Below are 18,562 nucleotides of genomic sequence, written 5' to 3' on the forward strand. Positions count from 1 at the left end.
TGTAAATTCTCATAGAGCATGTCTGTAGCAGTCAGGGATATTGTCTGTTTCTTTTCTAACACAAAGATATTCCTACGCCTTGAAGTCTTTTTTTTTTTTTTTTTTTTTCAAATTATGTCACATTACCACATACTTCACTGGGAGTTTATGATCCACAAACATAAAGCAGTGCAGAACTGGGAGGTAAACAAAGAATGTGGTTTAAAAAAAAGATCATGGTAAAAATTAAAAAGTATGGCATGGACCATCAAGTGGCCTTTACTCGATTATGCCAATTAGTAAATAAAAGTCCACTTGAAAGTTAGAAAGGTGAGCCTATATTGACACAGAGGGCCTCTGGGGAAAAAAAAAAGTATGCCACACTTCTCAGATTTACATTTGTGAAAATGTTAACCACTTGCTTTCCTCTCACCTTTAAAATATGCACACAATTGAAGAGGCAGACAGCTCCGTAAGGTACAGTAGCACTCCATTTCACGTCGACCGAAAACCTCTGAATTACACAATTCATCTTTTGCCACTGTTTACATTTCAGTTTGCTGCTGTAAGCCCTAATGAAAAGTCAAACTCTGAACACGGATACAGAAAGAGAAAGTTTTATTTTCCCCAAAGAGGTTGCACAACATTCTGAATCTTTTCATCTCAGCATTTGTTAACGTAACATTATTACAAAACGTGATTATCCCCTAGTACATACACCGGTACTAGAATGTTATTCTGGAGACCTTCAAGAAAAATAAACCAACAGGCTGCATTGGTCAATCTAACATTAAAATATAGTTTACAAATATATATATTTCTTTCAAGAAAATAACAGAATCTAGATTCATACCCTTTAAACCATTATAGTGGGCCATAGGAAAAATACACGACATGAAGACGAATGTTTTTTTTTTTGTTTTTTTTTGAAAAATACACTTTAAATAGCCTCAATGACATAAACTGGTAGCAGCCGCAAATGCTGGTCTTTACAGGTGAAAATGTATCAAGTTAATTGGATTTTGGTTCACACAGGCCTGAAAAATTTATTTTGTAGTCCTAAATGCATAATTGTGCAACACGTCTTGAAAACTAATTCATAAAGTCACTGGAGTTACTGTGTTGGATGTTTCCATCTCTGTGTGCTGTGACTGTTTGGTCCTTGGTCTGAAAACCAGAAGCAGGAGTGTTTATAGAGCAGGAGAAGAAGTGATTCAAGGCACATTAAAGTGACATAAGGCTGGTCCTTCATTTTCTGGCATCTAAGAGAATCTCTCATCCATTCGGTTTTATGTCCTGAAGATAGACGAACTAAAAGCAGAGCGTGACGTTGACTCAATGATTAGAGCTTTTTTTTGGAAACGCTTTGGTTTTGCGAGAGATAAAGGAAAAAAAAAGATGCACATCTCATTTAATTTGCTTTGTTCAACATGAGTTAGGAATCAGGAGCTGAGAGTTTAAAGCAGCTCAACGTTAGCTAGCAATCCAATAGAAGAGGCTGATCCAGGTCTACCTAACGAGAAGTCCTGTGGAAAACCAAAACTTGATTTTGTAAACTTTGGTTTTTCAAATTAATCAATGCTGGAGGTATTGATTTGGGACATTTGAGGCCTTACACACAGCAGCAGAGGACAAACCACACACACCGTCTCAGCTAAATGTTAACCACATTACAAATAAAGCGCCCTCCACAAAGTGTCACACTGTCACAGCTTGATAGTGAAAATAAAAACCAATTTACAGAATTCAAGAAGGAATTTGTCCCGACAACAAAAAGCTTTTCTTTTAACTGTAGTAAAGCGTTCATTTCAGTCAGCTAATACAAAAAACAAACAAAACAAAAAAAAGAAAGAAAAGAATCAAGTTTGCTGTGAGATTTAATGGCAGTCCTTGTCCAGTAGCTGCCGCTGGAACGCCAACATGTGTGCTGTGCTGGAATACGAACATTCATATTCTGGAGTACAAAAGGCCGTTTAGAGTTTCATAAAGTGTTTACTGCTGGAACTCCCATTCAACAAGATCTGTCAAACAGTAGAAAAAGTGCGTCTCTTATGATTTGAAAGAACGACAGAAATGATTTAGGAAGAATAGACAAAAGGAGTTCAGGAGTTTGTTCCTTTTGTTAGAAGATTTCATTTCAGAAGCAAGTTACAGGAGGAGGAAGGTTTCTGTAGTTTCCATGGGAAGGTTTGGTGAAGCTGAGCCAGCCGGGAGTGTTTAGTGCTCTTCCAGCCAGGAGGGACTTTCCCCACCAGGCATTTTCAACTTGATGTGGAACTGCTTGAGAGTCTGCTCCAGCTGCTGCTGGTTCCCAGCGTAGTATGCAGCTATAGCATTGTGGAAGAGGATGAGCTGGTTATGCAACACCTTCACCTGATGGAGGGACAAACAGCAAAGAAGGGACTTCAGTACACTGATCCGTACACTGAGATCTGGGCAGATTTGTTGGTCCTCTTGGGTGGAAGCTGATTTTATTGCAGCTACATAATCTCACACTGACAATGTGTAGAAAAGTGAAACTCTTGATTCAAGAATATTCATTCTCATGATTGGAAATGCTTGTTTTGAAGAAATATATTTGGCGGCACAATTATCATACTCCTAGTAATCACTTAGCAAAACTGGATAATCATTTAAATTTGGTTTTTGAGTTGATGAGTTTCCCAGATCTCAATAGCTCAGGATGTCTGGTTTCTCTGAGATACAAACACCACAGAGGTACTTATTTTAGGTTTCCAGTAAGATGGACGGTAGAAAGACAAAAAAAAAATCTCTAAAATATATCTTGCTGTGTGGTGCTGTCAGATGAGATTAGGGCAAGACTAAAAGGATAGATGGTGGAGAAGCATGGCCACTATGGTGACGGACTATGAAGCTGTTTGTTTCCTTAGAGACACTGTTAAATTGCACTCTACTAGTTAACTCAATTAACATTTCATCTGGTCTTTCAACAGATAAACAATACATAAAAATATAGGGGTGAAGCGACTGCAGTTTTATGGCTGCGTTTCCATGACAAATGCGTGCAAAATGTTATCAATATTCCACTAATTGTCAAAAAAACTATTTTGCAATTGCAGTGTTTTCATTAAACAAGAAACACAATCTCATGTGAATAAGTCTGTTCATGCGATAAGTCGTCTTTGTGGTTTGCACCAGTGGCAACGTCCGGTTGATGATCATGTGACTTGTGTGATGTGAAAGAAAGTGCTGTTCTGTGCCGTTTTATGAAATAAACCCATTTAAAAATCGCCTCTTGCTCCTCATCTCTCTCTCATTGTAGAACAATTAGAGGACAGTCACTGATATTCAGACTTTTGTGGAGGAAGATAAGGTTGTTGGTTAAAAAATGGTTTTACATGAAAGCATCAGCCAACTGCTGATTTCTCAAAATTAATGAAATCAGAGCAGATTTATCAGCTGGCAAATTTATTGGTGCATTCCTAAAATCATATGGGTCAACTCACGATAGAAATATTTTTTAAAAAATAATGTAAAATGTTGTTCTCCTGGGAAATGGAGGTAGGGGAGGTTGAAAAAAAAAAAAAAAAAAAAAAGACGCACACACACCAGATTGAGCCATTTTGTTAATTATGTTGAATGAGGGATTGCTTTTGCCACTGAACTAATTCACTCATCTTAAAAGGTTTGATTTTTCAGTGAGAGATTATAGTACGGCAATAAAAAAAAATCCAGGATTTCTACACATATCCAAAATGAGCGCCAACAAACGTGTGCCTCTGTAGGTCACCACAGCAGAAGAGCCAGAAGCTAACCTTGTTCTCCTCCAGGAACTTGAGCTTCACAGAGACATCGTTCCGCATCCTTTCAAACTTCTCGCGGTGGATCTGGAATTGCTGCTGCGATTGCTCGATCTTCGGCATGGTGTTTCCGTCACGTGGCCCGAGGTTCAGCTCCTCCAAATCTGTACGATATGCATCGTACTCGACCCTGCGCATGTTTAAATAAAGAACTTACATCAGATCGATTAAAGCATGTGTTTACATTTTATGTAGGAACAATAGGCTCAGAATGTGTTCTGACCAGATTCCTTGAAACACTAGAACAGAACTGGAGGAGGAACCAAATCGCTCTCACACAGGAATTACCTGGCAGTCTCATACTGTTTGATATTAATCATGGTGTCTTCGATTGTTTTGTCTACAAGTGTGTCCACGCTAGAGATGAAGAAGTTGATGGCGGCCAGCAAAGTCTCTCCATTTTTGGACAGAAGCCTCTGCGTGTCGGCGTTGTAACCAAACTCCTCCTGAAAAAACATATGGATAATGGCAAAACTGTTCAAGCAAACGAACACGTTAAAACATGTAATACCTTAACACAAAAACTGTCAAGTTATTTGTTGATGGGTTTCCTTCTCTCTCAAAATAATAATAAAAAAAAAAGTCCAGCTCAAATGCACAAAAGACGTCTGATTTGTCAGTGAAATCTTTACTAAACAATTCCTTCAATTGTTGGCTTAAGGAAGAGTGAAGGCTTCATCTTTATGGACTGTTTTGAGTCCATCATTAAAAAACCCCCAATAAAAACAGAAAAATAAAGTCCTATTGGTCAAGGGGTGTGAATACTTTTACAAAGCATTGAGTAATGGTTAATTATTAATCCTTTTCTAAACAAAATGTAACTGCTAATGGTGGGACTCCGTCAACATTTTGTAATCAACTTAAAGGGTTTGTAATTAATGGATCACAATTAGTCAAAAATATTCAATCCAAAAACCATTTTTGATGCTAAATTATTGAATAAATAGACAAGTGAGCTCAACAACAAAGTTATTACAGGTTTTTGATCTGTTATTGGTGTAAAGTGTTTTCTAGTTTTTCAGGAACTCCTGATCATTCATGTAACGTCTTTGAAAAAAATATTCTTAAGAAATGTGGACATGTAATTGTTTTTATATTAAACATAAAAGTTTGAATACAAAATGTCTGCCTGCTAAATCCACTGCCATGAACAAACTGACATCCAGAAAATGCAGAACTGTTAACATAACAGTTTATTGTTATGTTAACAATTAAGATATTGTTAACATAATATGAACTCATTCAACTCAGTGAGTTTATTGCTCAATGAGCTGAATGGTTGAATTTCTGACTGTAATACGTTACTTTGTGCATCCTTTTATCGTTTTTTAAATATTTTTTGGATTCATATTGTGTATTTAAATCAATTCTGAATTACAAAACATATATATATATTCAAACGGTCTACTCAGAAATCTCATGACACCCTGCAGCACCAAGGCAGCCCTAAGTTTAAGACCTCAGCTTGAGGCCATTATTAATTTTAACACATCTTTGTTTACATTTTTGTTATGCAGTAAATGGCCAATATGGCTGAGCAAACATATAAATCAGTTATTTAGATGTACTGATTGAAAGAAGAATTTGTTGACTAATCATGAACGCGGCTTCCTCCAGTTTGTTGAGCTCCTCAGAGCCTCCTGTAGATGAATCCAGCCAGGTGAACCACTCACTCACACATTGACTCACATGGAGCTCAGGTGACTTGAGGCTGAGGTCGGCGAAGGCATCGCCCAGCTGCTTCTGAGTTTGCATTATTTGGGACAGCTGATTGGCCAGTGCCTGAGCCAGCTTGATCACATTCTGGTACTTTCTCCTGTTTTCGCGGAGCAGCTCGATCTGCGCCTCCAGCTCCAGGTCCACAGTCTTGGAGCCGCGGCCCAGCTTCTCTGACAGGATCTGCCGGGTGCACTGCAGAGGACAGCAGACAAATGATCACAAACACTCACACTGGGAGGAGCCTAGGCTTGGAATGACACACCTTTTATGAACTGTGATGCTGTGAGAGCTCTGATGGAGCCAGCTCTACATTGTCCAAAAAAAAAAAAAAAATCATCATCCTCCAACTACTTCCTGTTGTCTTCTTCGTTTTTGCCAGTAACATCCAGCTGTTAATCATGTGACTCCTCTGATGCTAAAGAGTTTCCATTACACATTTGTGAAATACATCTATTTTTACACAGCTGAAAAACCACCTCATCCAAATGCAAAACCTTTTTAGCAAAAAAATGTGTGTTTTTTTTTTAACTGCCATGTTTCTATCAAATTTATTTGCAGTTTCATAGTTAATGGAAACACTGCTACTGTAACCAAGTGACAGAAGATAAACAGGAGGGATAAGGAGAGAAGAAGAGGAGGAAATGGACAGAATAAGAAGAGAAGCGCAGAGAAATTTACTTTATACGTGTTGATGCTCCACTTTCTGACCAGGTCAAGTTTTTCCATGGCGGGGTTCTTCAGGTCATCTGACAGGACCACCGCTCCGCTGCCCGGCGGAGTTTGCATTGTGCCTGGACAGTTAAACGACATTCACTTAGTGACTGAATTATTAATATTAAAAGGAGAAAGAAAAACTCTAGACAGAAGCCAACGTCTATGCTTCTTAAAACAGATTATTCTGATTGTCAGTACTAAGGACAAAGCTCAGAAAAACAATGTTTAAGAACTTAAGAATAATCTAATTAAAATCATGAGCCTTTTCAGAGCTGAAGAGAGGATTAGAGATGTTTTATAGACATTAAGAAACTAAAGAGCAAATGTAAAGAGAACCCAGAATGCAGAAAAACAATCAAGAGAAAATTCAATAAAACAGCAGATGTATATATTTATTTATAGTAAGTAGATTGATGTACAGATTTTTAGTGAACCAGGTCACTGTGTAGATGATTATGAGCATTTCCCTCTGTTAAAGCAGACCAGTTAAATATACAGACAGGAGCCCTACAAGCACATTTTGACGCTTATGGTCTGGATTTTTAGTCGATGTTTTTCACTCAGAATGTTAGTAGCAGTGAAGTGAGCCGAAATAATCAGGAGCGGCAAACAAATGTGGGCTTACTATGACTGACAATATAATGAGATATATTCTGAAAGTCATGCAGTGAAGATGCAGCTGTTGCCCAGAGGTTTGAACAGGCAAAACACAAACAGAATGGCGAGAGCTGAAGAGTGTGTGATGTTTGACGATGAGGACGTCCAGAAGCTCCACACAGAACCATCACAGTTAAACTGTGGCTGAAATGCAGAGGACTCAAAGTGAGCGGAAAGAAGGCAGGTTTTACATTCCGTCTATGAACAGTGTGGTAGCTGGCACTCACTAGCACCAAGTCATCTGGGCCAACTCACCACGTTCCTGCTGGGCAGTCGATGTAGGTAAAAATATCAATTCATCAATTCTTTGAGTTCATTTTTACAATTCTAAAAACCCATGGGTCGCCATGGTGAGCACCTCACCCTGTCACTACATCAGCTGGCTGTCAGATGAAAGTTTATTTGAGTTTATTTGCGTTTGGCAAGCAGCTATTGGTGGGCATTATATATTAATAACCTAAATCAACCAATCAAACTAAAGCAGTTGCTCAGACTTCCCCCCCAAAACACAGCTTACTGCTCTTGTTTGTCTGGAACTAAAATGGCGGCGGTGCGATGTTCTAAATGTGGCAGTTTGACATCATTTGCGATCAGTGCCATTGTGATCTTGTGATGATACAGTTGGCTCCGATACAGATGAACTTGGAAAAATCAATCTATAAATGCCTCAATTGATTAACTGAGAATCGGAATTGAGCATGAAGACCTGCTTTGTGAGCAGAGCTTCAGTCATTTGATCCAGGTGTTGGACCAGGGAGGCCCTCAAGAACTGGAGCTTGAAAATCCTGATCTAAACTATCGAGACATTTGCCAACATTCCCATGAAACGACTGGATCTTTGTCTGATCAACTCTTCCTCCATTATGTGAGTAAGGCTCCATTTACACTACTCTGTGCCACCTTCTGCAAGGATAAAATACTGCGAGCAGGAACCGCCAACAAGTTGGAAATGTAAAAGGAATTTCTCCCAGATAAAACTTAAGGTTCTAAAATTTGTTTCAGAAAGATTCACATCTAAATCACCGAAAAGAAACTTAAGACTATTTCAGTTAGACGTGCTGATGTAGAGGAAATATTTAGAGAGCCCACAAGCGAAAAAGAGAAATAGTTTTGTCAAGAATGAAACGCAGCCTGCAGAAACAAGCAGAAGATTAAAATACGTTGAGTTGTGATTTATTATCGTCTAGTTGAAACATTGTAGCTTCAGGTACCTGAATCCGCCTGACTATCGCTGAAGGAGCGCGCCAGGCGGCTGGCGACAGCCGAGCTGGAAGCTACAGGACTCACAGGAGAAGAGGGCAGGCTTGCCGACTCTGGGAAACATTCACAGTTATGATTCAGCAGTAGATTTACTTCCTGCCATTAAATTATAAACAGGACTATCCCCATCAGTGTTGACCCCTCTTTACAGTAGAGTTTACACTGCAGACAAGAGTGCAAAATATACAAAAGGGCTTCCTGAACTACTGAGGAGAACAACGTGGAAAATAACCATGGGAACACTGAGGTGAGCAGGCTGCCACAGCTCTCTGCTCTGCAGGGAGGCTTTTATTAGAATTTCTAACAAGCACCTGATGATGAAAAGGACACGAGGGTTAAACCAGGAGATCAGAGCAGACTCATTCAATTCAAATCAGCGCCCTCTTTCTCACATTCAAATTTGGTCTTTCAGTAAGGATTAAAACAAAGGTGGAGAACTGGGACACGTGCAGATTGTTAGGCCTATTATGATCATAAATTTTGTGGGACGATAAATTGCTACAGTAATGACTGCGATACATGATAATATTGTTGCTTGAGAGCACTTTCAAGTAATAAAGTGATAATGACATAAAAATAGAAATTCGCTCTCTCAAAGATTAATTAAATCTAATTTTGTAAAGAACGCCTGACACTGGAACTAGACGACAGCCTAAACAAAAAACATCAAAAACAATAAATAAAAAGAACATAAACACACTACTGAAACCAGAAATAAAATGGATTGTGAAGTCTCTAAAAAAATTGCCCTTCAAAAAAATATCATCAGAATGGAAATGATTAAGTTCATTTTATTTTATCATGACTAATTGCTTATTGAAATTGGCTTACAGATTGTAAACACAAAGAGCTGCTGCATAAAAGTCTGACTAGAAGACTCCTGCTTCAAAAACTTAACAGTCGCAGAACAGAAAGACGAAAAGAGGGAGAAAACAGGGGGTGGGGGTAATTGTTTACCTTTGTGTGGTCCTGATTCGATGATGCCCTCTGGTGGTGAGACAAAGCTGCTGGCGGAGACAGAAGAGTCCGAGACCTTCATGCTCCCTGGAGGAGCAGAGTGGGAATCCTGTGGAAATGAGACTTGTGTTCACAGTGGAAGTGGAAGCTCACCTTACTAAAATATTGGCCCAAGTCATTTATTGCCAAAGGTGATTTTTGTAGAAATCACAATTTCTCTCTATACAAAATATGTTTTAGGCAAACAAAAAACAAACAAAAAAACAAAAATCACATGACAACAAAATGACCATTATTTTAGGAGGGTGAGAATATTTAGCAGAGAATTGCTGCACTACAAGTTTTAGGTAAAGTTTGACTGTTAAGAAATAATGAAATTGAGGAGAGAGTGAAGATGCCAAAGACTGCGCCCAGAGGCCTACCCTGAGGAACACCTTGTCTGGACTCTGATCCAGGTCTCCATTGCTGGTGACGGGGATCTCAGCGGCTGAGCCTCGGTGACAATCAGCCATTGTGTTCTCCTGGAACCAGGAGGAGAAATGGAGCCGTTACTGGAGCAGAAGACAGAGAAGTCAAAGAACTCTCCACCCACACAGCTGTGTTCTGCCACCTTCTGGACAATACCCCAATAATATTGGCCAAAATCTAAACAGATGGGCAACTTCCCAATAATCATCTGAATATTATACATTACATGGCAAAAGTATTCACATCAGCTGGATTTTCACTTTTTGTCAAGTTGCAGCCACCAACTTAGAAAGAAAGTTTATGCTTCTTTGGTCAGCAAACAAAAACATGGCTGCCTTCTGAGAAGGAAGAAAAATTCAGAAAATTGTGTGTTGACTGTATTTTTGTAGAGGTCAAACAGAAGGGCTGCACAGATTACAGTTTTCTGGCCAATCGGTGATTACTGACATTTAAAAAAGCCTGACCTTCCCATTTCGATATTTTGGTCTGAAATGTCACTAAATATAGCGAGAATGTTGCTGAGTTGGCCACAGTGGAGTGACTTTTGTTAACTGCAAAGGTGCAGACATGACCTGGTGGGCCGGTCATTCAGTCAGACCTCTCACAGCAGAGCAGAACAGGTCAGTGGCTGATTTAAGATCGAGGGATAAGATCAGCTTTAGATGCAACTATCGGCTGATCACAAATTCCCAAAATTAATTACATTCGGAGCAGCTTTATCAGTGCACCCTTATTAAACAGGGTTAAGCTGACAAAATGGATTTCAACCTTTGAAAAAAAAAAAAAAAAGCAGGTCCTTGCCGACTCTGGAGGAGCTGCAGAGACACAGCTCCAGTGGGAGGGTTTACTGACAGCACAAATGGCAACTACCTCCTCTCAAAATTTGACCTTAAAGACGCATGTCTTTTTCTGCTTCAACTGCAGAAAAAAATACAACAAAATGTATTTTTTTTAAACAACAAAAAACGTTCCAAAGGGGTAAAAATGTATCATCTCAAGCTCGAATTTTCTTTAAATAATCCAGCAGGTTGAAAGGAGATTTTCATGGTCATGTTAATGAGTTAAATGTTGACCAGGACATGTAGCTCTAGTCCAGCCAAAGTCTGCGTCAGTTATCAGCACTACCATATTTTACAGCAAACATACTGGCTGATTACCTGACAACGTGATGCAACATGCAGAGAGAACGACATGTTTTCCTTTTACACAACTAACGTCAGGTGTAGAGGCACTATGTGTGTATTTAAGGCCTTATCACCAAGTCAGTCATCTTAGATCGACTACTGTATTACAGTTTCCGTCACGCTAATTAAAGGTTGATTTAAAAAATTACTTTTCAAAAAGGGGTAGACAGCTAAAAATAACTAAAGCCTAGAAAAGTGTTCAGATGGAGCCGTTTGTGTGACGCACACAAACAGAAGAGGAACTATGTCTAACAATACTAGAGAACTGCAAAAAGTTCCTCAAGTCTAAAAGCTGCTATTGACTGTTAACTTAGAAAACAGATCCCATTTCTACAGCTGGAGCCTCAATGTGAGACATGGAGTCTGAAAATAAAGACTGTTCTGAAACATCTGTGAGCTGCTTCCCTGGAGAGCCACAGGGTGTGGCTACACACACTTTACACACACTGGCTATAGACTCAGGACTCGCTTTAATTTTACAACCTAATCAGTGTGGAGCTGGAAACTGGGACACTGACCTAATCAGCATGACACTCTGAAGCTACTCCACGAGGTTTAACTGTGAAAGCTGCAGCTTCAAAAGGCTAAGAGAGTATTTATGAACAGTTTAGACTGTCAGTAAACTCTGAATAAGATCCTTCATGCAGTGCGTAAATAATTTAAATAACTGTCAGATCATTGGGTAACAGGATCCTGGTCTTGTAAACCAAGTGTTTCATTTTGGAGGTTTTGTTCATACTAATCCACTAAAATATTTGTAAAACACTGCTTTAATCTGATTAAAAAATTTTATGATCCTACCAACAGTTTATTCGAAAAATGAAATGATGAGTAACCAAACAAAAAGTTAAAGACTGAAGAATATAATTTACATGAATGAAATAAAAAGTGATCAACAGTACAGGATAAAAGGTAAATAAATAAACTTTGATCTGATCAAATATTGGGATCTGAGGCAGACGTATAATTCAGCCCTGAATAATTCATGTAGGGCTGCTCCCACCAGTCCTATTTTTGATGTAACGTGTTTAAATCAATATTTATGTCAGACATTTTTTTTGTGAATTTGAACTTTTTACCGTTGCATGAAGAGGCAATTTACTTGTTTAAAGTACGCTGGAGTATTTGGGTGATCCAAGGTTTCGTTGCAACACAACAGACATGCATGATGAGCTGAAGAGACGACAGCGGCTGCAGAGGAGACGCTGGAGGCCAGATCGGTTTTACCTGACTCCTGTCAGTGTTTATGGAAAAATTGGTGTTAATCATTCAAGTTTGAATGATTTTAAATTTTAATTACTTTTGTTAATTACTTTTTAAATTTTTTTATTAATTTTTAATTAGCTTTTTAATTACTTCTAACTGTAAAGATAAAATAATAAACTAATTATGTTTAAACCAAACTAATCAAATGAATTTACTAACTATATCATTGTTTAAAGGAGAGTGGTGCTAACATGATTTTTCCTTTGGAGTTTCATTTTTATTTGCAGTTCAGTTTCATATTAGACATTCTGAAAGCCAACCTTTTTATTTCTAGATAAATTTTTATCATAATAAAATATTATTGGACATATATGTCATACGTCATAACAAATAACATTTTCTTTGTTATGAAAGAACTGACATGTCTTACATTTAACTAAATTCACTTTAATATACAAATATTTGCTTACATATTTTAAATGATTTTGATGATTTTTTTTTTTTAATATGTGCAAAATATTAATTATTTTCTTCATTTTGAAAATGTAGCTCCCAATCAGTGGAGGTGGGCACACAAACACACAGTTGCAAAATGCACCCAGGGTGTGTGTGTGCGTGCATATCTCTCTCTCTCTTGATCTCTCCCTCTCAAATCAAGTTTGATGAAAAACATCTTCAACTTTTTTTTAAATACTAAAGAAAACAACAAAAAAAAGTTGACAGAATTAGATGCCGAGTAAAACTAATGTTGGTTTTGTTGACTAGTCACAGCAACCCTATATGACCTTTATGATTCTCTGTCAATTTTCAAATAATATAAAATTTGCTTTAATATCTGAGTGGAATGCTTCTCTTCATTGCAACAATTTAAAAGGAACATAACGATTAACAGAGTCACAATTTTAAACGTACATATGTGGCAAAGTGTGTCGACTGTTGTATTATGTGACAGAGCCATGCATAATGAAAGGCCATGGGACACCAGCATGCAGGCGGCACACACAGGCCTGGCTCTACCTGTCTGACTGCATGCTGCACATCAGATTGCTTCCAGTCTGATGCTCCGCTTTATCTGATTCAGTGGCGTTAAGAAGAACAAACAAAGGTAACAAAGTTTTGTAAAGTAGCTAGTAAACTTTATTTTTCATTAGAAATGTACCAAAACTACACATGCCTGCCTGTCATGATAAATTTTGTTGGACGATAAATTGTTCCAGAAGTTATTGCGATGAACAATAATATTGTTGTTTTGAGGCCACTGTTACATAATAATGACAAAATAATAAGAACACATTCTACAATAAATTTTGAATTCTAATAAACATTTAACACTTGAACTGGAAGACGGTTTAAATCTCCAAAAGAAATAAACAAATAAAATGAATTATGAAGTATTTGGACACAAAATTGTCCTTCAAAAAAAAGGGCTGGTTGAGACCAAAGCACCAAACTGAAGACTTTTATCATATAGTTTTTGATAGAAAGAGAAAAAAGATGAACGATAACTTATACTAATGGAAATTATTGAGTTTGTTTTCATTTGTCACGTGATTCATTGATTTATTGATTATTGTGACAAGCCTATATACTTAGGTATATATGCCTTGTTTTATATGGCAACCCTTTAAAGGATGGGACCTGAACATGAACCAATTATGACGCCTCAAGAGTCAAACACACACGCACGCACACACACACACACACACACACACACACACACACACACACACACACACACACACACACACACACACACACACACACACACACAAAATGGTAAAGAGGCTCCAATCGACTGAGCCATGTAAAGTGACAGGATGTAGTTTGAATCCCTACGGCTGGAGACGAGCCAGACTGATGAGGGAGTGACTGGTGAAAACAACAATCCCATTGTCCGGCCTGCTACGTCAGCAAATAAGGAAATGCTCATATATTGCCTCTTGACTGCAGAATGTTCTACACGATGTGGGACTGCAAAACAACGAAACAACCACAAAAAAATGAATCTGTAAACTGACCCATGATCAGCTATGACCAGCACAGATGTTCAATAAATGCAGCAAAATCAAGAGCTTCCAAAATATTCAGTCTATAAACATCAACCAACATCATGTACGTTGATGCACTTTTAAGTGGAATAACTAAAATGGAAAAAAGTACTTGGGATATGCTTTATTTATTAAATAATTAAAAATCACTTTATCTAAGAACCTGCAGCACATTTTTAATCCTTCATTTGTAGATAATCTAATTTGGAAGGTCAAAAAAAATCTTCCAGTAAAAGCCTTATTGGTGCATCTTTGGGAACTGTCAATGCAATTAGCAAGGTAACCCTGAAGTGACATCAGACAACAGTCTGAAGAGCTTCCAGAAAAACAAGAAACGTGGCACTGCAACCAAACTACAAGGATTTATCATATTCGCTGCAAAAACCTGCAAAGAAATAATTACTTGTTGCAAGGTGATATTAAAGTATAACACTTTGTAACACAATGAAATGCATATACAGAGTTAAATCAGTTTGCAGTAAGACAGAGAGAGAGAAAATCTGCACATTTGATCTTCTATGCAGAAATGCATGAAGCGCATCACTGAGCAACAGCCTGCCAGTTGGGAAGAATGCCACCAAGCCCACAACCAACATCAACAGGTTCCTTCCAAATGCTCCAGCAAAGCATCTTAAATCCAACACACAACTTCAGACTAAAGCAAAGACAGAATATGCAACGCAAGCGCCCTAACAATTCATTTCTAAAAAAAAAGAAGCACAATCACGTATAACTGAATAAATGGATTTAACAGGAAGAGCCCGCCACCATCACTGGAAACCAAGAAATAAAACGCGACAGGCTGCAGCGCAGAGAGGAAGTGCCAGAAAGACTTGATTTTCAATAATGAATGTAAATAAATATCACCTTTGTTTCAGAGAGAGAATCTCCGTTTCCCTTTGGTGTTCCGGCCGATTCAGCCTGTAGTTTAGCCCCGCTGCCCACCCTGCTGGACGCCACGGTTCCCGACAGAGGACCCTCATCCTGCCCCTGAGCATCCTTACTGGACGACTCTGCGGTTTCTTCATCACTGTTAATATCGATCTCATACAGTACGTCAGCTTTGTCCTCTCCTCCCCTGCTACTGGGTGCTACCTCTGGAGGCACATCCTCACTCAAACTCTCCTCTGTTTCATCAGCCTCCTCACAATCCCTCTGAGGGTCCTCTGCTGAGGTCTTCCCCAACTCAGCCTCAAGACTAACTTCAGACATCCCTGAAACAAGACACACAGGACAGGATGAAGACGTCCACAGAGCTGCTGCACTGCAAACGTACGACAGAACACCAGTTAGCAAAGGGATCCACTTTTTTTTCCACTTTCAACACCAATCCAGATATCTGAGGTTTAGTATCGGCTGATGCCGATCCGAGACAGAAAAACAGAGATGAACTGACTTAAAATTTTTCTTTTTAAAAAAATACAAAATGTACCTAAATACAAGTTTATTTAATACCTTTGCACCAGTACAGCTAATTTAAAGCTTGGTCAAACATGTAAGAGCAACACAACTTTAATTTGTTCAGTCAGTGCAATTAGGAGGATAACAGTCAATGTAAAATTAATAATAAAAAAAAATGTTTAAAAAACTTTAGGTTGCTTGGTGAAATATGCAAAAACAAACTGCAACAAACCTTTCAAATGGTTCTGCAAGTGCAAACAGGAATTCTAAATAGAACATAAAATAAATCTGGCACATCGACACTGATGATACGCCATGGAAATTAATTTTCAATATTGGGACAGACACACAAATTAATATTGGATCACTACATCTCCAGTTAGCAATACCGTTGAGTAGCAATAAAAGGTGCCTTTACAAAGTATTCCTAACCCTTCGATGTTTCCACGTTTGTGTTACAACTACAGGAAAGAGAAACAAAAATGACACTTTGCTTTAAAATAGTCATGAATAAAAAAACCTGAAAAACTTGTGGATTCAACCCATTTTACTCTGACACCCCAAAAGAAACCCAATGAACAAATTGTTTTCAGATGTCAACAACAGCATTATTCATAGAGGCTGCAGTGGCTCAGCTCAGGAGGGAGAGTCTGTCCTGGATGTAACCCAGAGGTTCTCAGGACTCACTGTCCTGCATGCTTAATGCGTTCCCTGCTGTCATACGCAGACGCGCGCACACAAGACTTAACGAGTTAGTGATCTGCAGGACAGATGCAAATCTTTCAGTGTCCAGCAATTCAATTCCAATTTTTAGGGTTCAACAATTTTCAATTAAGAAACCATTTTTCTAATCAGACTAGAGATTCTGTTCAAATTATGTGACAGTGTAACCAAAGATAACTTTTATTTGAAATAATTCTACAAAGTTCCATACTCTATCAAATTCCATCAGTTTAAAGTTAAACAAAATAGGTTTGTGCATAAAATTCTGTAACTCAGTATTAAGTTAACTGAGCTGCCAGGCTTTTTCTTCAATGAAAGAATATCAACGAACATATAGTGAGTGAGACGGTCTTCTACGGCTGAGTGGACGCGTAATGCGATGCGATCCTGTTTGACTGTTTAATTCTCCATTTTATGTTGGTCATTTGATCAAATAAAACAAGTTCATACAATCTGAGCATCCAGATTGATATCAAATTGATGACGAAGTAAAGTGACCAGCATGGTGAATATAAATAAGGAATATAAATATAAATAAGGCACAATCAACATGTTGATGCTGTAGCAATTCATCAATTTTGCATAGTTTCATGATTATGACACTATTCTTAATCCAGTCTGGTTACAGTGATTGGTCAATTTCTATCAGCTGAATACATGGGTGGGGTTTTGTTTTAGTGACTTATTTTATTTTGTGCATCAACCAATCATTGTCTCTAGAACACAGGACCACCCCTAGCAACGGGGTCAACCACAACTCCTTACTAAAACAAGAAGTTCTGTCATCTCCTCACTCCCAGCAGCTGACTCAATCACTCTCAAGTTAGGGCTGCTTGGCAGAAATTATCAGGCCAAGATAGAAGCTTTCTGAGAAGCCTTTAAGAAGAGAGGGCCAGCTCTTTCTCAAATCCACAATGATCTGTGGTTAGACTGAAAACTTCTGTTCACAGACTCTCTCCACCCAATCGGCCTCAGCTTAAGGTGGAATGTAGTTCTGTAAATTTACTCAGGGGGCTAAAAACAAATGCACAAAACACTCTTCTAATTTTTTAAAATAACTTTCTTGTGTGAACACTAAACTCTACAAAAGGTGGAATCCAACAGTTATGCTATGCAAATAAAAGATAATTGTAGCCAACAAGGCCAGCTGAGCCTCCATGTAGAGTAAGATATGCTCAAAGCCACAGTCAGGTGTTCCTACGCTCACAAACTGCTCTTAAAACAATCAGGACAACATTTACCTTCTGTTACAGAAGGTCTCATCAACTGTGACCTTACAGAAATCCGTAGTCAGCTGCCTTATCTTCAAATCTGTACCTTTATTTTATTATTTTTCCCCCTTAAATCTGTAAACTCTGCATAAATATTAACATCTGAGAAATGCAATCTACAACACACTCCCTTTAGAATACTTCCTGAAAACCTTTGCACACACAAAGGTATTTTAGCAACCCATCACGTATATTTAAATTGCAATTAACAAATAGTGGCACAAAAGTTAGAGTTGTTCCTCTGTGTAACAGCCTCACACCCCGGAAGAGACTCAATAGTTGGCAAGGTTGGGTGGGTCGCCTGTTGCAGCACAGTCACGTGACGAAGGCATCAAAAAGTACTATTAGCACCATTTCAATCCAGAATCGTCCTGTTTTGGTTCAAGTGAACGCCTCAAATTAGCCAGACATAACATATTTTAAAAGCAATAGACTAATATAAGAAACGTGTCAGAGTAAATCACTCATGCCCACACATCTGAATTAAGGTGAACGTCTCACTAGCAGACGTTGACGCTTCTAGCCTGGGGTAATGCGGCTAAATAGCAGACAACAAACTCAAGGAAAACTTCTACTAAAACATGTTACCTGGCTATAAACTGCAACATATTTTTGATTGGAACGCATTCCAAGCCCAGCAGGGGAATGACAAATGCTGTAAAGTTGGATACGTTACCTCTCTGCGGATGCGGCTAACTATTAGCTGTGAACTGCTAGCCGTCGCAGCAGTTTTCTGAAACCTTTAAGCGCTGCCTCTCCGCCAAAACCAGAGGTTCTCTTGAAAGGTGTTGCGCAGTCTGTTAGTGCAAACTCTGCGGATAAACTACTACCAGGACATCAGTGGTTCCTAACGCTCAACCAAGGCAGACGTGATGTCTAGACCCCGGAAAGACTCCAATACCAATGCAGGCCCACAAAGCTATTATTATCAGAACAAAAGCTTTGGAGTACGCGGGCTCCCCCTGTTGTTGGAAGATGCTCTTTGCAGTTTGGCAACTCTAACTTTTAGGATTCATCGCAAAAAAAAAAAAAAATAATAATAATAATAATAAAAATAAATAAAAAAAACTTTATTAGGTATTAAGGTATCCTCAAACCTGGAGCATCTATATTTTATACTTGATTATTTTTTACTGAGTTTGATATTCTACGAG

At 38.4% G+C, this 18,562-nt stretch overlaps 1 protein-coding gene across 3 annotated transcripts; it reads right to left on the reverse strand.

Moving 5' to 3' along the window:
- Positions 1-580: 580 nt before the first annotated feature.
- Positions 581-18,562, reverse strand: arfip1 (ARF interacting protein 1). 3 transcript variants are annotated; one of them, XM_088008640.1, is made up of 10 exons: positions 18,085-18,562; positions 14,881-15,227; positions 9,530-9,628; positions 9,108-9,216; positions 8,102-8,203; positions 6,198-6,310; positions 5,490-5,711; positions 4,089-4,246; positions 3,756-3,930; positions 581-2,352 (listed from the first exon to the last, which is right to left on the reverse strand). In XM_088008640.1, exons 2-10 carry the CDS (start codon positions 15,223-15,225, stop codon positions 2,197-2,199), a joined length of 1,479 nt encoding a protein of 492 aa, XP_087864766.1. In that variant the 5' UTR covers positions 15,226-15,227; positions 18,085-18,562; the 3' UTR covers positions 581-2,196. The 3 variants fall into 3 exon arrangements, with proteins under 3 accessions (XP_087864766.1, XP_087864769.1, XP_087864772.1); XM_088008643.1 differs by lacking the exon at positions 8,102-8,203 and having other exon boundaries at positions 18,085-18,561; XM_088008646.1 differs by lacking the exon at positions 14,881-15,227 and having other exon boundaries at positions 18,085-18,559.

Source organism: Poecilia mexicana, unplaced genomic scaffold, assembly GCF_051168715.1.
Source record: "Poecilia mexicana isolate PSO_F unplaced genomic scaffold, ASM5116871v1 scaffold_2, whole genome shotgun sequence".
Taxonomy (NCBI): domain Eukaryota; kingdom Metazoa; phylum Chordata; class Actinopteri; order Cyprinodontiformes; family Poeciliidae; genus Poecilia; species Poecilia mexicana.

Excerpts from the sequence above, each read along its gene's own strand:
- arfip1 (XM_088008640.1), bottom strand. The coding sequence starts at position 15,225 with ATGTCTGAAGTTAGTCTTGAGGCTGAGTTGGGGAAGACCTCAGCAGAG. Across the intron at positions 9,629-14,880 it reads ATTCTCTCTCTGAAACAAAG|GAGAACACAATGGCTGATTG; the intron begins GTGATATTTATT and ends TCCTGGTTCCAG. Across the intron at positions 9,217-9,529 it reads CAGACAAGGTGTTCCTCAGG|GATTCCCACTCTGCTCCTCC; the intron begins GTAGGCCTCTGG and ends TCATTTCCACAG.